This window comes from Tenrec ecaudatus, chromosome 6 (assembly GCF_050624435.1).
Source record: "Tenrec ecaudatus isolate mTenEca1 chromosome 6, mTenEca1.hap1, whole genome shotgun sequence".
Lineage (NCBI taxonomy): Eukaryota > Metazoa > Chordata > Mammalia > Afrosoricida > Tenrecidae > Tenrec > Tenrec ecaudatus.
The window spans coordinates 10,611,351-10,635,105 of NC_134535.1; the positions used below are offsets into that span (position 1 = coordinate 10,611,351).

Here is a 23,755-nt window from a genome sequence, read left to right on the forward strand (position 1 = left end):
TATTTTAGGATGGCTTGCAACAGAGTTGTTCTTTGTCAATTAATGTTGGTTCCGGTCCTTGCAGATGTTCATATAGACTTTATGACATTCACTACATTAACCTTTCTGCAAGATAGTTGGGGTGGGTGGTGGTAACATTGTTTAGTTACATCCTTTTTTTTTTTTGGCCGCTATCTTTTCATTTATTAAAAGAAACTATAATAGCAAACATCCATCTTGAGCCCAACCTTTTGCCCCATAATGAAGTCATTGGAAAGAAAGTAAAGGTTCCAGAAGAGCTGAAATCAGAAGTGACAGCCAGTAGTCAGTGCAGGTGAGAATGTAAGCGAATTTTCAGTCAACGCACGTGACACTCCATTGGCCGATGTGTTAGAACTACCTACCTTCCGGTAGCATCTCCTCCCCGTCCCCTGGATTAGCAGAAGCTGGACTCGTGAAGGAGCAACCAGCCACTTAGAATGACTCCGTGCTTCCTAGTTGATTCCCTTGTTTCCGTTTGTCACTCTGGACGTCCCAGACCCCTAGGTCAGTATTCAATTCCTAGAGTTGCTGAAATAACCTCCATCTTCTTTTCTATTAAACCTTCCTAAACGGCTTTCTTGATGTAGCAATGTGAACAAATTATCACTGTATTTTCTTTTTAACGGTATTTTCTGCTTCATTTTGATTTTCAACACCAATGGGATGTGGTGCTTTTCCTAAAAGAAACTGTTTCCATTTGGGAATATATTCTTCCACGGATGCCCAGTAATGAGCCTCAAGGGAGACCACCTCCGGCTGGGGAAATGGGTGACTTCTGGTTTGCAGAGACCTTTCTGCTGCTTCTATATCATTTAGAAGACTAATGTTCCTTTTATAAGCAGCCTCCATTGATTGAAGCTGAGATGCCTTTCCTGTGTGTTGTTCTCCACATTTAGTCTCCATTTGTTGAAGTAATGCTAATCTTTGTGATACTATTTCTTCATGCCTTTTGGACAGGCGAATCTCTCGTGCAAAAAGGGAGGTCATCTTTAATCAAGAGAGTTATAAGCTTTCGAGCCCTCCCCAACGCGCTTCCGAGAGAGCGGCCACAACCGCGCGGGGCCGCCACGTAGGCCGGCGTGTTTAGTTACATCCTTAAGATAAAAGTCCTAGCTAAAAATAAATGCTCTTCAGTTATATATATATTTTTAAAAGACAAAAACCGAAAATAACAAGTATTGGAGAGGATGTGGAGAGATCAGAACATTTATACATTGCTGGTGGGATGGCAAAAAGTACAGTTATTATGCAAAACAGTAGGGTGCTTCCTATAACAAATCTGTTTTGGAAGTGTGGCCAGAATGCTCTTCAAAAGGGATGAGACTGCTCATATACTTTGGACGTGTTATCAGGGGAAACAAAACCCAAACCAAACTCATTGCCACTGAGTCGTTTCAACTCATAATGACTATGATAGGTAGGTTTATTGTGCCAACCTGGCCAATAAGAACATGTGGGATTAATAAGGTCGCAGTTTGGAGGGCAAAGAGATAAATGGCTTGGCAAGCTCTGCCTCTCTCTCTCTTGCTCTCTGGTGATCAGACCAGCATGAGGCTGCCTTTGCTGGCTCTCTGCCTCAACTTGTGAGCTACACTACCTGTGGACACTCAACCCATGGATCATGTCCCTAGAGCTTGAGGTTCCTTTGAGAGCTACTTCGCCTGGCTGCTGGTGTATACATTGCGTGAGTTTGGGACTATCAGATCCTGTCATCTGGCTGACTGTTGGTGACTCATCCAGATGTTTACTGCCTGTGGCGGAACTGCCTGCATGGACTTAGGGAAGACTCGGCTGTCTGCTTCCTTGACCTTGGACCCAGCAGCCTTTGGGAGTTGAAGGACTGGCAGTATATTAACTGTTTCATGGAAGTGAGTTGAACTGGGCCCTCTGTACTGCTGTGTGGACTAATTAGCTGTTCTATTCCTTTGTGCTGTACATACGATCCATGTATATAATCATAAGGGTATGTCCTGGTTTTGTTTCTCTAGAGAACCCTGTCTAACACAATGACCCTTTAGGACAGGGTAGAACTTCCCCTGGAGGTTTCCAAGACTGTAACTCTCTCCGGGAGTAGAGTGCCTTGTCTTTCTCCTGGAAAGAGCAGTCCCTGGAAAAGGACATCCTGGTTGATAGAGTAGAGGATCAGATAAAAGAGGAAGGCCTTCAACAAGATGGATTGACGCCGTGGCTGCAACAATGGGCTCAAACATAAGCATTGTGAGGATGGTGCAGCACCAGGCAGTGTTTCTTTGTGTTGTACCTGGGGTTGCTGAGAGTTGGAATCAACAGGACGGTACCTAACGACAACGACACATCTTTACAGTAGCAGACAGCCACATCCTGCTTTCATGGATTAACTGGTGGGTTTGAACCATTGCCCTTCCAGCTGGCCACTGGGCCATGAGGGCTCCTCAAATTTCCCAAGAGCCTCCAAAAAGAAGCACCTTGATGTGAATCCAGTGAGACCCTTGTTGGACTGCTGACCCACATAACTGTAAAGAGCGCCAAGTGTGCTGTTTTAAACCACCATGTGTTACAACAACAAAGAGGACCTTGGTGCAAAAGCAAATGAGATGATGGCTCAGCACAGTCACAGTTTTCTCCTGCCTGCCTCAGGGCAGGAACAGGACCCTTGCAGCTTTACCAGCAGGGATTGGGGTTCAGCTACATTGTTGCTTCTGTTCACATCTCTGCTCTCTATTCCCACACAGCCTTGGAAGGCTGCACAGGGGCTTCTTCATGGCACAGCCACAGCTTGCCACGCAGCGTCTGAGCAGGGACTAAACCCAGACCCTTACAGCTCCACGGGCAGAGATCAGGGTTCAGCTACATTGCTGCTTCTGTTAACATCTCTGCTCTCTGTCCCCCCACTTCTCTAAGGGCTGCTCAGCGGCTTTCTTGCGACTCTTCTTGCAGCCTGCTGCTGGGACTTAGGGCAAGGAATAAACTCTTGCAGCTCCACAGGCAGGGAGTGGGACTCAGCTACATAGTTGCTTTTGCTTCCCTCGCTTCCCTATACCCCTGCCCAGTCTAAACAGTCTTACTCTTTAATTTTTCTCCTCCTCCTTATCTCTGCCCTGTTCTCTCACACTCCACTGCTGACCCACAGAACACTTCCTTTGCCCTAGGGCATTTACACCTGTGCCACACCCAGCTAGGTGAGCTCCACCCTGCATACCTAGCCCAAGGCTAGGGAAAGGCCTGCTTTCTCTCCAGGGGATACTCGGCCCAACTTCTCACCAGGGAATTCCTGCCTGTGTACCTGGGGGCATAAGGCAGCTCAGCCAACACTTATCAACATTCCAAGCAATTTCAGGAACTTCAGCCCAACCTCTACAACACTGAGGCAGGCAACCGACCAGCCTTCTGGGGCACTCCCCTGATAGGGAAACCACAGGAGGATAAAGTGGTAGGTTAATCCCATAGTAAAAACAGCTGTAAGAAGTTCGAAGAAGCATTCCTATCAGTCTCCCAGAGAGAGCCTGGAAAATGGCACCTGGTTCCTCTAAAATGACTCAACGCAAACAGCCATCAGCCCCAACGCCCTCAATGAAAAAAACAGGAGAAACAAAAGGCAAAGGCAGAAGATGTCCTGAACATAACAACTTACATAGAAGAAGCAGACATTGAGATGCCACACAAAGAAATTCTCAGAATGCTGCTTGGAGTCATATAGGATATGAGGGAAACAATACAGGAAAAGGATGAAATGATAGAGGAGATAAAAGCCATACACCAAAGGGAAAGACAGGAGCTTAGGGAGGAGATAACAAAAAACAATAGCAGAATCACGGTCCTTAAGAATCAGAGAACCACATCAGTGACATGGAGGACAGCCAAGCAGACTTTAATAAACGTGAACAAAATTCTAATAAGATCATTAGAGAAGCTGAAGAAAACCTAAGAGCTATGTCTGATGCTATGGAATTATTGGCTTACCGGAGGAAGACACAACAAAGAAGTCACCTGCACCAATAGCGAGAGAATTCTTGGAGGAAAACTTCCCCAGCCTAATGAATGAAAACCAGGCAACCATTCAGGAGGCTGAAAGAACACCAGCAAGATTGAACCCCAAGAAGAAGTCACCAAGGCACATAATAGTTAAACTATCCAACTTTGAGGAAAAGGAGAAAGTCATGAGAGCAGCTAGGGAAAAACAAGCAATCACATATAAAGGTTCCCACATAAGAATATGCTCAGACCTATCAGCAGAAACTATGAAAAAGAGGAGAGAGTGGAGTAACATATTCCAAAAATTGAAGGAAAACAACGCAAATCCAAGAATACTCTACCCAGCCAAATTATCGATCAAGATCGGTGGAGAAGTAAAAGTCTTCCCAGACAAGGAAAAACTCAAAGAATACGTTAGAACAAACCCAGCCTTACAAAAGATCCTGGCTGACTCAGTATGGGCAGAAGAACAACACTCAACAAGCATAAATAAGAGACCGTCACATAGAACAACCTCACCCAGAGGGCAACAAAGAGAAAACAGACCCCAAGATAGCAATGGCTTAAGGATGGAAAGAAGTCAAGAATGATACACACACAAACACACACTAATGAGAAAGGAAAGTAGGAAAATTCCCAACACAAAAGGTATAAGATGACATCACAGAGTCCGCAGATGGAGATAATAACCCTGAATATCAGTGGCCTGAACTCAGGCATTAAAAGACTGAGACTAGCAGACTGGTTTAGAAAACACAACCCATCAATCTGCTGCCTACAGGAGACACATCTCAAAGCTACAGATAAAAATAGCCTGAGAATCAAAGGCTGGAGAAGGACCTACCAAGCAAACAGCACTACAAAAAAAAAGCAGGGTTTGCAATCCTAATCTCGGATAAAATTGACCTTAAAGTGCAAACCATAAAAAGAGATAAGGAGGGACACTATATAATGCTCAAGGGAATTGTAGACAATGAACCACTAAGCATTGTAAACATATATTCCCCGAATGAGAGACCAGCTCAATACGTCAACTAAACACTCCAAAAGATTAATAAAGAAATCACAGACTTGACAATTACATTGGGTGACTTCAACACACCACTCACTGAGAAAGATAGATCACAGGGAAAGAAACTCAACAAGGAGACTAGAGAGCTAAACTCCACAATTAGACAATTGGACCTGATAGATATTTACAGAGCTTTTCATCCAAATACAAAAAATTTCACATTCTTTTCAAGTCCCCATGGCACATATTCGAAGATAGACCACATGCTGGGGCATAAGGCAAATCTACATAAATTTAAGCACATTGAAATAATACAGACTTCTCTCTCTGACCACTTCTCTCTCTGACCAAGACTGGAAATCAACAAAAGGAAGACAAAGAAAATAAGAGCAAACAATTGGAGGATGAATAACTCTCTACTGCAAAAGGAGTGCGTACTGGCGCAGATCAGAGATCAAATTAGGAAATTTCTAGAAATCAATGAAAATGAGCACACAACGTACCAAAACTTATGGGACACAGCAAAGGCAGTCATCAGAGGAAGTTTCATAACAATACATGCACACTTGAGAAAGGAAGAGAGACTCGTGACTGATATGCTGGCACAAAATTTACAAAAACTAGAGCAGAGCCAGCAGGACAATCCTACTAATAACAAAAGAAAAGAAATTATAAAAATCAGGGCTGAGGTATTAAGGTGGCGGAAGGACCTTGGGCCTCTACTCAAGCACTCCCTCAATGCATGAATACGTTCTTTTATTAAATTGGCACTCAACGATGCTCACCCTCCTGACACAACTGCTGAAGCCAAAGAGGGTGAACAAGGAAATGTGGTGAAGAAAGTGGATGGTGCCCGGCTATCAAAAGAGATAGTGTATGGGGTCTTAAAGGCTTGAAGGTAAACAAGCGGCCATCTAGTTGAGAAGCAACAAAGCCCACATGGAAGAACACACCAGCCTGTGTGATTGCGTAGTCCTGAAGGGATCAGTTATCAGGCCTCAAAGAACAAAATATCATATCATTGGCTGCACACCTCCATGATACGATCACCGAAGACAAACGTGTGCATAAGCAAATGTGGCGAAGAAAGCTGATGGTGCCTGGCTATCAAAAGAGATAGTGTCTGGGGTTTTAAAGGCTTGAAGGTGAACAAGCAGCCATCTAGCTCAGAAGCAACAAAGCCCACATGGAAGAAGCACACCAGCCTGTGCGAACACGAGGTGCCAAAGTGACCAGGTATAAGGCATCATGCAAAAAAAAAAAAAGAATATATATATGTATGTGTATATATGTGTGTGTGTGTGTGTGTATACCATAGTGAATGAAGGGGGAAATGCAGAGTGGAGACCCAGGGCCCATTTGTCGGCCACTGGAGATCCCCTCTTAGAGGGGTTTAGGAGAGGAGATGGGTCAGTCAGGGTGCGATGCAATACTGATGAAGAACACAGCTTTCCCCCAGATCCTGGATGCTTCCTCTCCCCACTACCATGATCCGAATTCTACCTTGCAGGACTGGATACGGCAGAGGTTGTACACTGGTGCATATAGGAGCTAGAGGCACAGGGAACCCAGGGTAGACGATACCTTCAGGACAAGGGGTGTGAGGAGCGATGCTGGGAGAGTGGAGGGTGAGTGGGTTGGAAAGGGGGAACTGATTACAAGGATCCACATGTGACCTCCTCCCTGGGAGATGGATGGCAGAGAAGGGGGGAAGGGAGACTCCGGATAGGGCAAGATATGACAAAATAACAATCTACAAATTATCAAGGGCTCATGAGGGAAGGGAGAGCGGGGAGGGAGGGGAAAAAAATTTAAAAGAGGACCCGATGCAAAGGGCTTAAGTGGAGAGTAAATGCTTTGAAAATGATTAGGGCAAAGAATGTACTGATGTGCTTTATACAATTGATGTATGTATATGTATGGATTGTAATAAGAGTTGTATGACCCCCTAATGAAATGTTTTTTTTAAAATCAGGGTTGAGATCCATGAGAGGGAAAATAAAACTATGGAAAAAATTAATATCGCTAAAAGTTGGTTCTTTGAAAGGATAAACAGGATCGATAGACCATTGGCAAACCTAATCAAAGAAAGGAGGGAGAGGAAGCATCCAGGATCTGGGGGAAAGCTGTGTTCTTCATCGGTATTGCATCGCACCCTGACTATGGTATACACACACACACACACATATATACACATACATATATATATTCTTTTTTTTGCATGATGCCTTATACCTGGTCACTTTGGCACCTTGTGTTCGCACAGGCTGGTGTGCTTCTTCCATGTGGGCTTTGTTGCTTCTCAACTAGATGGCCGCTTGTTTACCTTCAAGCCTTTAAGACCCCATACACTATCTCTTTTGATAGCCGGGCACCATCCACTTTCTTCACCACATTTCCTTGTTCACCCTCTTTGGCTTCATTACAACAGACCCTAATGAAATCAAAAGTATAGTTACACAGTACTATGAAGGATTGTACTCCAATGCATTCAACAATTTAGAAGACATGGACAAATTCCTGGAAAACCAATCCCTCCCTAGACTATCCTCAGTGGACATCAAGAATCTCAACAGACCCATAGCAATAGAAGAAATAGAAAATGTTATCAAGGGATTACCAACAAAAAAATCCCCTGGACCAGATGGCTACATTGGAGAATTCTACCAAGCATTTAGGGAAGAACTAACACCAATCCTACACAAAATTTTCCAGAGCATAGAAAAAGATGGCAAACTCCCGAACTCCTTTTATGAAGCTAGTATAATTCTGACACCCAAACCGGGCAAGGATCCCACAAGAATCGAGAACTACAGACCAATATCCCTAATGAACATTGATGTAAAAATCCTTAACAAAATACTAGCTAACAGAATACAAAAGTATATAAAACAAATAATTCACCATGACCAAGTGGGATTCATACCAGGGATGCAGGGATGGTTCAACATATGAAAGACCATTAGTATTATTCATCACATTGACATGAAAAGGTATAAGAATCACATGATAATATCAACAGATGCAGAAAAAGCATTCGACAACATACAACACCAATTCCTGTTTAAGACACTTGCAAAGATAGGAATGGAAGGAAAGTTCCTCAAGACAATACAAGCTATATATGAAAAACCAACAGCCAAAGTCATAGTCAATGGAGAAAAGACTAACACAATCCCACTGAAAAAGGGGACCAGACAAGGATGCCCCTTGTCCCCACTTCTATTTAATATCATGCTGGAGGTTTTAGCTAACAGCATAAGGCAAAGAAGAGACATCAAAGGTATTGGTCTGGGTGAGGAAGAGGTGAAATTATCGTCATTTGCAGATGATATGATTTTATATATGGAAAATCCCAAAAGTTCCACAAGGGGAGTACTAGAAGCAATAGAGGAGTTTGGCAGAGTGGCAGGATACAAGATCAACAAACAGAAGTCCATCGGACTGTTATACACATCGGATAAGACCACAGAAGAAGAGATCAAAAAGGTGATACCTTTCACAATAGCCAAATTGAAATATCCAGGGATATACCTGATAGGAAAAAAAAAGATCTATACAAGGAAAACTATAGAACACTATTACAAGAAACCAAGAGCGACCTCAACAAATGGAAGAATATCCCATGCTCTTGGATTGGAAGACTCAATATAGTTAAGATGTCAGTTCTGCCAAAAGCACTATATAAATTTAATGCCATCCCGATACAATTACCCTCATCTTTCTTCAAAGAAATGGAAAAACAGATTACCAACTTCATATGGAGAGGGAAGAAGCCCAGAATTGGCAGAGAACTCCTCAAGAAGAAGGACACCATGGGAGGGCTTGCTTTACCTGACTTTGGCACATACTATACAGCCACAGTTCTCAAAACTGCATGGTATTGGTACAATGACAGATACTCAGACCAATGGAAAAGAACTGAAAACCCAGAAATAAAGGCATCAGCATACAGACAGCTAATCTTTGATAAAGGCCCCAAAAATATCAAATGGGAAGCAGATGCCCTCTTTAACATGTGGTGCTGGAAAAATGGATATTTACATGCAGAAAAATGAAGTAAGACTGCTATCTCACTCCATGCACAAGAATAAACTCAAGGTGGATCACAGACCTTGAAGTTAAACCCCAAACTATTAGTGCCATCAATGAGGGAATTGGGACCAACTTGAGAACTTTGGCACAGGGAATACACAGGCTATCAGAAATAGGGAAGGACACACACACAGAGGAGGCACAAATTAACAAATGGGATATACTGAAGATAAAACACTTGTGTACATCGAAAGAATTCACCAAAAGAGTAATAAGAGGGTCCACAGACTGGGAAAACATCTTTAGCAATGACACATCAGACAAAGGCCTTATTACTAAAATCTACAATACTCTGCTAGCTTCCAAAAAGGAAAAAAAAACTAATAGCCCACTTGAGAGGTGGGCAAAGGACTTGAACAGAAGTTTCACAGGGGCAGAAATCAGAATGGCCAACAAACATATGAGAAAATGTTCCCGATCTTTAGCCATAAGAGAAATGCAAATTAAAACAACAATGAGGTACCACCTGACACCCTCAAAGGTAGCCCAATTCAAAAAATTAGAAAGCAACAAGTGTTGGAGACGCTGTGGGGAGACAGGAACTCTCATCCACTGCTGGTGGGCATGTAAGTATGTACAGCCACTATGGAAATCAATCTGGCGATATCTAAAACAGATAGAAATCGAGTTACCATATGACCCAGCAATCCCCCTACTGGGCATATACCCAGAAGAGGCAAGGAACAAACCAAGGCCAGACATCTGTGCTCCATTGTTCAATTGCAAGGAGCTGGAAGCAACCCAAATTTCCATCAACTGGTGATTGGATTAAAAAACTATGGTATATACACACAATGGAGTACTACACATCACTAAAAAGCAGTGACGAACAAATGAAGCACATAGCGGCATGGGAAGAACTGGAGGAAATCATGGTAAGCAAAGTAAGCCAGGCACAAAAGGACAAGTACAACATGAGCCCGCTGAGGTAAGTATTAAAAAAAATGCAAAAGGGGCATAGGGGAAAAGCTACTATATACAAACATTTTTGGGGTGAGGACTATGTAGTATGCCAGAGACCAGATCAAATCCAGGGATGCACATGGTAGACAACTGGGGAGGAGGAGGGGGAAGAAAAATAAAAGGATGAATATAAGGAAGAAAAGGGGAGCGGGGCCATGGGGCACTAACCCACCCAAGGGGAAGGTATTGTTTATATCTCCACAGGGAAAGAGGGACCAGACTTCAACCCAGTGCCGCAAGGTGTGAATGCAACATTCCGGCGTGGAGTAGGGAACCAGTGGAGAGGTCTGGGAGGCTGGCCCCAGTACCAAAAATTAAGTGGATTCCTGCCCCTCCCCCCAGAAGAATTTGTTTCAAAGGATGACGTTGATTCTGCAGCCCCGGGAGATGGACATATCTGATCAGAGCACACGGGAGTAGTTGAAGGGGGAGGAGGAGAGAGTGGAGCACAGCCTGGCCCACCAGGTCGTGAGGAGGATGTTCCTGATTAGAGCAGCCAGTCCACAGAGAGGACAACATGGCTGGCCCCACTATGAGACATGATGCCCCTCACTGACCAATGGCGCTACAGGGGACAGCACCGGAGACAGTGTGGGAATTGCACCTGACCTGATCCCACCACACCGAGGCAAAGCACTGGGGGAGTGCAGCAGAACAGCAAGGGAATGGTGTGGCAAGGTCCCCAGGGAATGCTGAATGTGGACTTTGGGGCCAGGGTGTGGTGCCCCAACAGACTGGACTGGAAAACACTTCTAAAGGCCAACAAACGATCCTTGAACTAACTACAAGCTTTTCTTTCTTGATGTATTTTGTTTTGTTCTTTGTCAGTGGTTTGTTGTTGTTGTTTTGTTGTATACTGTTGCTTTGTTTTCCTCTGTCCTTGTTTTTGTGCATGTTATTATCTCCACAGGTCTGTTTAAATAAGATAGGCTGGATAAACTATCTGGAGGAAAAACAACGGGACCGACAGTTCCGGGGGGACTTGGGATAAGGGGAGGTGGGGGTAAGGAAGTGGTGTTAATTAACCCAGGGACAAGGGAACAACATGGGATCCAAATTGGTGGTGAGGGGGGAGTGGCAGGCCTGGTAGGGAATGATCAAGGGTAAGGTAACATAAAGAAGAGGTATAGCTGTAACCCAGGTGGGGACGGAGCATGATAGTGGGGCAGGAGGAAAGTCAAGGGAAATAGAGGAAAGAACTAGGAGGCAAAGGGCATTTATAGAGGTCTAGACAAAGACATGTACATGCAAATATATATATGAGGATGGGGAAATAGATCTATGTGTCTATATTTATAGGTATTAAGGTGGCAGAAGGACCTTGGGCCTCTACTCAAGCACTCCCTCAATGCATGAATACTTTCTTCTATTAAATTGGCATTCTATGATGCTCACCCTCCCGACACAACTGCTGAAGCCAAAGCGGGTGAACAAGCAAATGTGGTGAAGAAAGCGGATGGTGCCCGGCTATCAAAAGAGATAGCGTCTGGGGTCTTAAAGACTTGAAGATAAACAAGCGGCTATCTAGCTCAGAAGCAACAAAGCCCACATGGAAGAACACACCAGCCTGTGTAATCACGTGGTTCCGAAGGGATCAGTTATCAGGCCTCAAAGAACAAAAATCATATCATTGGGTGCACACCTCCATGATATGATCACCGAGGACAAACGTGTGCATAAGCAAATGTGGCGAAGAAAGCTGATGGTGCCTGGCTATCAAAAGAGATAGTGTCTGGGGTCTTAAAGGCTGGAAGGTGAACAAGCAGCCATCTAGCTCAGAAGCAACAAAGCCCACATGGAAGAAGCACACCAGCCTGTGTGATCACGAGATGTCAAAGGGATCAGGGATAAGGCATCATCAAAAAAAAAAATCTTACCATAGTGAATGAAGGGGGAAGTGCAGAGTGGAGACCCAGGGCCCATTTGTCAGCCACTGGATCCCCTCTTAGAGGGGTTTAGGAGAGGAGATGGGTCAGTCAGGGTGTGACATAGCACTGATGAAGAATACAGCTTTCCTCCAGTTCCTAAATGCTTCCTCCCCCACAACTATCATGATCCAAATTCAACCTTGCAAGTCTGGATAGAGCAGAGGTTGTACACTGGTGCAGAAAGGAGCTGGAGGCACAGGGACTCCAGGGTGGATGATACCTTCAGGACCAGGGGTGTGAGGGGCGATGCTGGGAGGATAGAGGGTGAGTGAGTTGGAAAGGGGGAACCGATTACAAGGATCTACATGTGACCTCCTCCCTGGGGGACGGACAACAGAAAAGGGGGTGAAGGGAGACGCTGGATAGTGTAAAATATGACAAAATAATAATTTATAAATTATCAAGGGCTCATGAGGGAGGGGGGAGCGGGAAGAGAGGGGAAAAAAGAGGACTTGATGCAAAGGGGTTAAGTAGAGAGCAAATGCTTTGAAAAGGTTTAGGGCAAAGAATGTACAGATATGCTTTATACAATTGATGTATGTATATGTATGGATTGTGATAAGAGTTGTATGAGTCCCTAATAAAAATGTTAAAAAATAAATTTAAAAAAAAGTTCAGGAACAGATAGAAGGAAGCCCCGGGACTCTAACTCAGCTCCCTGATGGTCTCGGAGGCAAGATGTACACCAATAGAAAGGGTACCTGAGACCTTTCAGGCATCTGAATGTTATCTGTCTTGATTTGGGTGATGAATAGCTGAGTATATACATTCTGCAAATTAATTGGATGCTTAAAAACAAGAAGAAAAGACTTTCACTGTATTGCAAGGGAGTCCCTGAAGGGTTTTACGCAAATGGATTCAACTCAAGTAGGTATGCAGTTTTTCTTGCTTTAATGTAAAATAAAAGACACACAGAAAAGCAAGAATCAATGTATTTGAACTGCGGTGCTGGAGATAAATATTGAAATTACTATAGACTGCTGAAAGGACAAATCGATCTGTGTCGGAAGAAGTAAGTCCAGAGTGCTTCTTAGAGGCAAGGATGGTGAGAGCCCGTCGCCCTTACTTTGGACATAATGTCAGGAGCAACTAGTACCTGGCGAAGGACATCGTATTTGGTAAAGTGGAGGGACGGTGAAAAAGAGGAAGACCTCCGACAAGATGGATTGCCACTGGCTGCATCCATGGACTCAGGCATAGGAACAATTGTGAGGATGGCGCAGCGTCTCGTTCTGTTGGGCCTAAGGTTGCTATGGGTCGGAACAGAGTCGATGGCACCTGACAGCAACGCACACAAGCACAGAAACATGGGACACAGGAACACGGCAAATCCCCTTGGAGCCCACTGCTCAGGGTAAGAAATACGCACTGTGGCTCCAGGCCAGCCTCCCCACAAGCCTTCCTGGTGCCCCGCCCCAATCATCGCCTCTCCTCCCCCTCACTGTTGTCTGAGTCACTTCCTTCTGTTTCAGTGCTGTCCTGTCAGGTCCTTCCATTTTTCAAAAGGTCTTTCAAATCAATCTACAGAATCTCCTTCTACAGAACAAGGCGTGATTTACTCCCAGCCTTTCTCCCTGTTCTCCCACCCGGGAATGCTTGCTTTAAGCCAGAGGTTCTCAGCCTTCGAATGCACCCACCCTTTCATACAGTTCCTCATGTTGTGGTGACCCCAACCATCAAATTATTTTTGCTGCTACTTCATCACTGTCATTTTGCTATGTTATGAATTGGGCAACCCCTGTGAAAGGGTCATGCGACCCCCAAAGGGGTCGCGGCCCACAGGTTGAGAACCGCTGATTTAAGCCACTCTTACAGACATCCCGGCAATTACAGGTGGTAGGGTAGGGCTTCCAACTGGTTCACTCAGGTTTTCATTCCACCTCAGATATACTGAGTCAGATCTCTGTCTTAAAATGGGTCACATGGAGCTCCGTGTACATTGGAAGGAACTCGTTGGTTTTGAGGCAGGAATTACAGATTATGATCTAGGAAATTCCAGAGGGCCAAGGTGAGTCAGCATAGATTAGAAGACAGATGAGCTTGGGATTTGAATTGGTAAGGGAGTAGATCACTCTCCCAAGTAGCTGTTGTGTGGGTTCTAACTGTCAACCTTTCAGTTCACCACCGAGCCTTTGACATGGCATCACTAGGGCTCTTTAAACACACCGATTGTTCCTTAGAGGCAGGGATGGTGAGACTTAATCTCACATACTTTGGACATCATGTCAGAAGAGGCCAGCCCCTGGAGAAGGACATCCTGCTGGGTAAAATAGAAGGGCATTCAAAGAGAGGAAGGCCCTCGGTGAGATGGATTGGCCTGGTGGCTGCAACAATAGGCTCAAGAAAAGGAGCGTGTGTGAGGCCGGCACAGGACCAGTCAGTGTTTCGTGCTGTTGTGCGTAGGGTCGCTCTGGGTTGGAACCGACTCAGTGGTACCTGACAACAACAACATTGTTCAGTCAATGCCACGAAACAAAATGTGCATCCACTGCTGAATGGAAAACCAATGTGCTCTATAAACTTTCGCCCAGATCACAACAATCGGTGAAAAACTCAGCCGAACACCACCCTCTGCAGGTGCTCAGTGTTCTCTGAGGCCTGGTGGGAGAGGGTGGTCCTCTCTCAAGTTCCTTTGGAGCCCTCACTGCGTGTGTGTGTGTGTGTGTGTCTGTGTGTGTCCTCACCCCCAACTCTGGGGCCCCTCTTTGTCCTTGGGTGTGAGTGGGAACGTGCTTGGCCTAAGTTCTTTCAGAAGGTGTTATTTCTGAAACCAGTCCCAACTTGCTTAGTCCTGTGTAACATTGTAAATTCTACCCCTGGCCCAGGGAGCCCACCCTTAGGGCAGGAGACACTGTCACAGGAAGTTGGAAGACATCTGTGGACCTCACCTATTGCCCTGCATTTGCCTTCCTGACAACTTGTCTCTTTTGACCCCTTTGCTCCCGGGGAAGCACCCCATCCTAGCATGCCTTATGGCCAGACCCGGCCCACCGTGCTCAGAGAAGACAGGCTCAACTTTCAGGTCACCCTGAACAAAAGCACTTTGGTCAAGGAACTCAAGTGTCCGAAAAGACGTCACCGGACTAACTTGGAGGACATTTAAAAGTGAGGGTTGGAGAAGCCATACCCTGTCGAGAACCACACCCTTGCCCTGATGCGTATGTACAGCTGCTCCTGGGAAACCTGCTACCCATCCATCATCCCTTCCATGTCCTTCCTGGTGTCCACTGGACACCCCCTTTCTTGGAGCGCTGGCTTTGGCGACTCTAGTCTCAGCTTGCTCCTTGCCTGAGCAACTAAGTGAAAGCTCTCTCCTTGCACTGTCACTCAGCCTGTCTCTGGGTCCTGGCCTGGGCGGGTAACCTTCCTGATCACAGACCCAGAACAGAAGCCCCTACTTCTCTCTTGTTCAGTGGCGTCTTTATTTCCTGACACCATGGTCAGCTCGCAGGCGCCCTGGTGGCATAGGGGTTAGCAAGGTCAAAAGCAGGCTACTCCCTTGAAGAGTTACAGGCTTGGACACCCACAGGGTCAGTTGTACCCTTGTCCTCTAGGGTAGCTATGAGCCAGCATCAACTCGGTGGCAGGGAGTGGGGTTGGGTGGTACCCTCCTCTTGCTCCTGAAAGCAAGTGACAAGGAACTTCAAACCGTTTGGACTCAACCTGGTGGCAAAGAGATGGAGAAAACCGGACTCCTCACTGGGAAATCTTCCTTCCACGCAGAGGCCAGTCATCTGCTCGGAAAAGTGGTGCTTCTCTGTAAGGCCACGTGGGGGCGGAGCTGAGCCTCCAGAAGGACTTGAGCAAAGTCAGGATCGCCCAAAAGAGGAAAGGACAGAATGTCCTGGTTACTTTGGAAGGAGGGGAAGGAAGAGTGGCAGGAGTGTAAAGTGAGAGTCTGGGGAGAGGACCCCTCCTGAGTCTCTGCTAACTACGGCCACTTTGGTGAGAAGCTTCCTGGAACAGGATGACTTCCACACAGCCCTCAGCTAAACCCCCAGACCAACCCCCTTGCCATCAAGGTGGTTCTGGCTCCTAGCAATCCTGTAGGACAGAGTAGACCCGCCCCAGAGGGCCCCCCAGGCTGCAAACCTTTGCAGAGGCCGACTGCCCCATGTGTCTTTCTCCTGTGGAGCTGTGGGTGGGGTCGAACCACTAACCATTTGGTTACCAAGAGCTTAATGTCTTGAGCACCTTAGAACAGTTCCAAAGACAGAGCTTAGGATTCAGTCGGCTTATGCATCCGGGCAGCAACCTTTCAGTCTCTAAGCTTCGCACAGTGACCAGGCCAGGTTATTTCACAAGCAAAACACACTCTAATGAGCCAAACAGTCTTAACCAATTTACTCCAATGGGCATTCACACATATCAATAGCAAGTTAAGGAAAACAAACAGGTAAGATTTACCAGCCAGAGCGAGGAAGGGAGGGAGGGGGAGAGTTCTGTTTCTTTGCAGCAGCCAGAAGCTCTCCTTTCTGGGCTGGATATTTATACATGGGGCGGGGTAGCCATTGGTGTGGTTGTCGGTGTTCAGTCTGAGCAGGGGTGCGACCTCAAGTGTTTAGTCCGATAGCCTTGGCTTCTGGCCATTTCGGCAGGCATGTTGTTGTTGACTTCGGTATTGGTGGCCTGCTGGTCAGCCTTTTGATTGCCCATGGCCACTCCACTCTCTATGCTCTATTCACTTAACCCCTGCAAAGTTGTTTTTCAGACAGAGGCCCAGGGGGAAGCGTGTATGAGATCAAATCTTCTCAAGGGAGTCCCCACCATTCCTAAGGCGACCCCCACCCTCAGAGCTGGTCTCCCTCAAGGCCTGCTTGTCCTACCTGTCCCTGAAGCAGACCTCCACCTGCCTCCGGGAAAGCTTTCCCGGGATCCACCCTGCCACCCGACCCCAGCAGCACGTCTCCAAGTTTGAGTTGTTGGCGCATAGTAGGTGCTCAATCAATAGTTGTTGACAGCCTATGTGAGTAGATGAGAATTTGTCAGTGGCACCCTGCAGAACCGTCTGGGGAGGAGAGAGGGCAGGAGGGCTCTCAGTATGGTCCAGGGCAAGAACACACGTTTAAAGTCTTCCCTTAGTCCTTGGTCACCTTGGGGAGCTGCAGGCACACTCTGTCCAGAGAACAACATGTCTGGAGAAAACACACAGACTCACTCACGTGCAAACTTTAATTCTTAGCTGGAGTTCTGTCCAAACCCATGAAGAGAAAGAAAAACATCCAGGTAGCCCTCCCCATTTACAGAATGCCCCTCTTTTCCAAAGACCTAGTATAAGTTACTTTGTTCCATAACACTCTACCTTGTTTCTTCCAAGTTGTATCTTTCAGGCTGGAAAAAATAAAGGACCCAAACCTGGGCCACATATCTACAGAAAGCTCCTATGTTCTAGAAGGTTGGAAAGGGAGTGGTCTCTGCGTCTTCCAGGTAAACTGCCTGTCCCGGCTGTTGGGAGAATTAACTAGGGGAAGATACAGCAGGTGACAGAGTTCCCGGGAGCTACAGTCAGTTCTTGGCATAAATTGCCCCTGATGCCCAGCGCAAGGCCTAAACACACAGTCAACCCGTCCTAGAGTGTATCCAGTGAGTGAATGGGTATCGCATTTCTCACTCCCTGAAACAGAGAAAACGTTTTGTGACCAAGTATGCTTTAGGTCAGAAAATGAAACGAGAACTTCTCAGGGATCAAAGCTACTGTAACATTCTCCCCCTTTCCTTCATTCTGATGCTGGCAAATGCCACCTGCCATATGCTGGGCCCTGCCCTGAGCCCTTCACTTTACATATTAATACTTATTAATGGAAAGATATGACAAAATAATAATCTATAAATTATCAAGGGCTCATGAGGGAGGGGGGAACGGGGAGGGAGGGGAAAAAGACCTGATGCAAAGGGCTTAAGAGCAAATGCTTTGAGAATGATTAGAGCAAAGAATGTACAGATGTGCTTTATACAATTGATGTATGTATATGTATGGATTGTGATAATAGTTGTATGAGCCCCTAATAAAATGTTTTTAAAAAATAGTAAAAACTAAAAAGATACTTATTAATGTATCTTATTCTATTATATGTAATATATGTAAGTGCAATCGCCCTCCCGTGATGCAATGTAGACACAGGAGGGTTAAGTAGTCTAGCTAAGGTCACACCATAGTAAATGGTAGGCCCAATCAGTCTTACTCTGTTTCTTTCTTTGCCCAGTCTACAAGTGTTTATTGAGCATCTGTTATGTGCCAGGCCCTGGTTTAGGCACTTGGGCTTCAGCAGAGAGCAAAGAACCAAGGCCCCTGCCCGCCTTGGAAGGCTTATACTATACTTGGAGCAGGGGTGAAGTAGGGAGATAATAAGGAGATAATAAATAATAGAAGAGAATGCGTCTGGTTGTGGTGAACTAAGAGATTCATACCAATATGATCATTGAAGACAGGTTAATAAATTAGACAAATATATAAAAATTTCCTCTTAAGCATTGGTAAGGAAGTATGTTATGCAGGGTTCTCTAGAGAAATGAAACCAGGATATATAAATAAATACATATGTGTGTACACATATATACACACATACACATATATACATATACACACACACACACAGCAAGAAGGAATATAACAGCTAATTAGTCTGCACAGCACCACAGAGAGTTCAACTCACTTTCACGGCCCAGTTAATCCACTGGAAGTCTTTCAACTCATGTGGGTTGCTGGGTCCAAGGTCAAGGAAGCAGACAGCACAGAACTCCCAGGAGTAAGGCAAGCAGAGTCTGCCCAGAGGCGGCAAACAGCAAGGCAGGTCACCAACAGTCAGTAGCTCAGGAGCTTAGTGAAACAGGTCTGGATGGGATTTCAAATGCAAGCAATACAAGGCGACAGGATCCACCAGCCTCAAGCTCAAGTGATGTACGCACCAGCAGCGTGGCGGAGCAGGTTTCGAAGGAGCCTCAAGCTCTAGCGACATGATCCACGGGTTGACCTGGCCCACAGGTAGTGTAGCTCACAGGTTGAGGCAGAGAACTAGCTCCAGAAGCACCACGCAAGCTCCAGCATGCTCCAATCACCAGAGAGCAAGAGAGAAGGGGGTGGGCCTAGCAGAGCCATTGATTTCTTCACCCGCCAATCAAACTGTGACCTGATTCATCCCAAATGTGCCTATTGGCCAGGTTGGCACAATACGCCTAACAATCAGAGGAAGTGAGGAATTACTGGTATGTAGGAGAGGTGGTAAATTATTTGATAGCTATTAACTTACTCAGTTCTCACAAGCGTTCTCCAAATGGTCCTGAGAGAACCGTCGTACCGAACTACTGTTACTCTTGTTAGTTGCCATAGAGTTTGCTCTGTCTCATAGCAACCCATGGACAACCCGGGATAGCTGGATGATGAGGAAGGAAGACTGAGCAAGGATCGTTGGCTGTGAATTAGGGTGCTGGAGAAGTGTGCGCAGAATCCCATGGACTGCCAGAAGACTGAGCCAATCTGTGTTGGAACAGGAACAGACAGAATGCTCTACGCCATCCTCACCATTCTTATCTATGAGCCCATTGCTGCAGCGACGGTGCCAATCCGTCTCCTTGGGGGTCTTTCTCGCTGCATCTCCCCCCTCCCAACCCCCACTGGATCGTGATGTCTTTCTGCAGGGACTGGTTCCTCCTCATGACATGCTCAGAGAACATGAGCAAAGCTTGCCATCCCCGAGTCCAAGGAGAATTCTGGCTTTCCTTGTGCCAACACAGATTTATTCATTCTTCTGGCAGCCAAATCAATGATATATTTCTGTTTTTTGGTAAGTTTTAAAAATCACTTTGTTAGGGGCTCATATAACTCTTATCACAATCCATACATACATCAGTTGTGTCAAGCACTTTTGATATATTTCATATTCTTCACTAACGCCATGATTCGAAGACATCGATTTTCCTTCCAGTCTTCCTCATCCATTGCCCACCGTTACACGCAGATGAGGCCATGGAAGACACCACGGCCTGGGTCAGGTGCACCTCAGCACCTGGCACAGTGAGAGCTGCCTAAAAACTTGTTCAGTGAATGATTGTGCCGGGCTCTGGGGCTTTACCTCTATTGTGTTGAATCCTCACAATCTTTTAAGGGAAAACAGCTGCCGCCACATCACTTCTGACGCCTGGCCACACTGTATGGGTCAGAGTTGAACTGTGCCAGAGGGTTTTCAACAGATGATTTTTTAAAAAAGTAGAGCACCAGGCCTTTCTTCTGAGGTGCCTCTGGGTAGACTTGGACCTCCCAGCTTCTAGTAAGTAGCTGAGATCATTAACTGTTTGCATCACCCAGAGACTCCATTTCTATGGAGTAGATACTATTATTATAATTTTATTAAAAGATCGTTTTATTGGGGGCTCTTGCAGCTCTTATAACAATCCATATATCACTGGTATCAAGCATATTTGCATATATGTTGCCATCATTATTTTCTAAACATTTACTTTCTATAGAGCCCTTGGTATCAGCTCCTCTTCCCCCACCCAAGGTAGATACTATTGTTATCCTGTAGTTTTATAGATGAACCAACTTAGGTGCAGAAACTTTAAGTGATTTGCCCGTGGTTGCACAGCTAGTTCGTGGTAAACCTGGGCTTTGAACCCAAGCAGCCTGGCTCCAGTGTGTGCATTAAACCCTTGTCCATGTGCCCTCTTGGTAAGTGGTGCCAATTGCTTGTCATAGAAAGGCAGCTGCAGCGGGAACTCTATGATTGCTCTGTGTATGAAGAAACGGCTGTATAATCACCACTGAAATCTATTTTTACTCAAAAATGGTTACAGATACTCAGAGGAAGAAGGCACAGCCCACTGGGGCTACTCAACCTGTAGACACAAAGATCTGTGGGAGGTAGGAGATGCTGCCTTAGGGAAAGCTGAGCCAGTGACCACAAACAGCCAGTGTGAAAGTGAAGGCACCCAAGGCCAGGCATTCTTACGAAGCACTCCTTCCTCCACACAGCCGGCGAGGCCAGCGTGCTCCATCTCCTGTTCTCCACTGCTCTGGACAGTGGAAAACTGACTGGGTTTCAAACGAGTTCAAGTCAGCCCCGTCAGTGAAATCAGAACAGACCTGACTTCGTGAACCGTGGGTGCACCAGAACGGAACTGGAATGGAAAACGTGAGGTCTTAAAGTCTCGGAATGCGTGCCTTGAAGAGGCGTGCGGGCCCTTTCCGGAGCCTAGTGCAGGAGATTGGGCCATTGCCAGCACTGTGGAGAGCAACACACATTTGGAGTCATCTTGGAGCTCAAAGTGATCTTGGAGCCAGCCACTGTTTGCAACTTTATTGGTCAGGAGATTTGGTTGCTATGCAGTGTGTACATTGTCCCCCACCCCCCTTTATTGTAAAAGGGATTAAGTTTCCAGTTGGGCAATGGCCCATCATTTTTTCCATTATGGTTATCATCCTGATTCACCTGTAGCTTACAAATCCAAGTCTCTCCCTTTTCATTTCACTGGCTGTGGCTGAAGCAGGTGGAGCTGCTTCAGGATGGGGAGCGGATGTGATGTTAGGTTCGGGGTTCAGTCTTGGCCCGTGACCTTGGGCAAGTGACTTTCGCAGCCCTTTGGCAAAAATGGAAATAACAATAATGCATTGCCATGTGGCAAGACTATGAAATGGAAACATATGTATGTATGTTCTCGCTCTTGCTCTTGACACATGTTATTTTACACATGGGTAAACGTAAAGGCCAGTGGCTGTCAAGTTGATTCTGACTCCTGGTGACTCCAGGTGAATCAAAATAGGATTGTACTCCACAGAGTTTAGTATGGCTGTGTCCTGTGATCCATCTTCATTTGAGAATCCACACAGAGAACATACATCAACTCCACGATTTCTACAAGTACAATATAGTGACACTGGTGACATTTCGTTCAACTGGGCAGCCCTTCTCCTCCCTTTCCGGTTGTCCTTCCCTCGCTGGCATAAAACCACTGCCTTCGAAGTCCCCTAGCTGCTCTTTTCAATTGCTAGTGTCAGTCTGATGCCACAGAAAGAGGCAACGCTCAAAGCAGACCTTCTTTACTAGCTAGCACTAAAACATTGATTTAAAAAAAAGTCAAGGGCTGGACTGGAAAACGCTCCCAAGGGCCAGCAAACGATCCCTGAACTAACTACAAGCTTTTCTCTTGTGAACTGTTTTGTTCTGTTCTTTGTCAGTGGTTTGTTTTTGTTGTTTTGTTGTCTGGTTGTATACTGTTGCTTTGTTTTCCTCTGTCTAGTTTTGGTGCATGTTAGTGACTCCACAGGTCTGTCTGAATAGGACAGGCTGGATGAACTATCTGGAGGAAAAACAACGGGACCGACAGTTCCGGGGGGACTTGGGGTGGGGGGGTAGGGGGGGTAAGGAAGTGGTGTTAACAAACCCAGGGACAAGGGAAAAACATGGGACCCCAAATGGTAGAGAAGGGGGAGTGGCAGGCCTGGTGGGAAATGATCAAGGGTAAGGTTGCTTAGAGAAGAGGTATACTCTAGCCCAGGTGGCGATGAAGCATGGTAGTAGGGCAGGAGGAAAGTCAAGGGAGATGGAGGAAAGAGCTCGGAGTCAAAGGGCATTCATGGAGGTCTAGACAAAGACATTTACATGCAAATATATATAGGAGGATGGGGAAATAGATCTATGTGTCTATATTTATCGGTCAAGTATTAAGGTGGCGGAAGGACCTTGGGCCTCTACTCAAACACTCCCTCAATGCATGAATACCTTCTTTTATTAAATTGGAACTCTATGATGCTCACTCTCCCGACACAACGGCTGGAGGCAAAATGGGTGAACAAGTAAATGTGGTGAAGAAAGCTGATGGTGCCCGGCTATCAAAAGAGATAGTGACTGGGGTCTTAAAGGCTTGAAGATAAACAAGCGGCCATCTAGCTCAGAAGCAACAAAGTCCACATGGAAGAACACACCAGCCTGTGCGATCGAGTGGTCCCGAAGGGATCAGTTACCAGGCATCAAAGAACAAAAAATCATATCATTGACTGCACACCTCCATGATAGGATCGCTGAAGACAAATGGGTGCATAAGCAAATGTGGTGAAGAAAGCTGATGGTGCCCGGCTATCAAAAGAGATAGTGTCTGGGGTCTTAAAGGCTTGAAGGTGAACAAGCGGCCATCTAGCTCAGAAGCAAATAAGCCCACATGGAAGAAGCACACCGGCCAGTGCGATCACGAGGTGCCCAAGGGACCAGGTATAAGGCATCATGCAAAAAAAAAAAGATATAAGTGTGTGTATGTATGTGTATATGTATATATGTATGTGTATATATGTATATATATATCATATTAAATGAAGGGGGAAGTGCAGAGTGGAGACCCAAGGCCCAAGTGTCGACCAATGGAGATCCCCTCATAGAGGGGTTTAGGAGAGGAGATGGGTTAATTAGGGTGTGAGGTAGTATCGATGAAGAACACAGCTTTCCCCCAGATCCTGGATGCTTCCTCCCCCAACTACCATGATCCGAATTCTACCTTGCAGGGCTGGATAGGACAGAGGCTGTACACTGGTGCATATGAGGGTTGGAGGTACAGGGAATCCAGGGTGGATGATACCTTCAGGACCAAGGGTGTGAGGGACGATGCTGGGAGAGTGGAGGGTGAGTGGGTTGGAAAGGGGGAACTGATTACAAGGATCCACATGTGACCTCTTCCCTGGGAGAGGGACAGCAGAGAAGGGGGGAAGGGAGACTCCGGATAGGGCAAGATATGACAAAATAACGAGGTATAAATTACCAAGGGCACATGAGGGAGGGGGGGGAAAGGGGAGGGAGGGGAA

The 23,755-nt window shown here is 46.0% G+C and overlaps 1 protein-coding gene across 1 annotated transcript; it reads right to left on the bottom strand.

Annotated features, from left to right (window-relative positions):
* Positions 1-234: 234 nt before the first annotated feature.
* On the bottom strand, positions 235-1,080 carry LOC142450703 (centrosomal protein 15-like). The gene has a single exon (XM_075552675.1). The coding sequence runs from the start codon at positions 1,006-1,008 to the stop codon at positions 625-627; it is 384 nt and encodes a 127-aa protein (XP_075408790.1). The 5' UTR covers positions 1,009-1,080; the 3' UTR covers positions 235-624.
* Positions 1,081-23,755: the final 22,675 nt, after the last annotated feature.

Bases quoted from the DNA above. Each gene is read 5' to 3' on its own strand.
- LOC142450703 (XM_075552675.1), bottom strand. From the start codon at position 1,008: ATGACCTCCCTTTTTGCACGAGAGATTCGCCTGTCCAAAAGGCATGAA.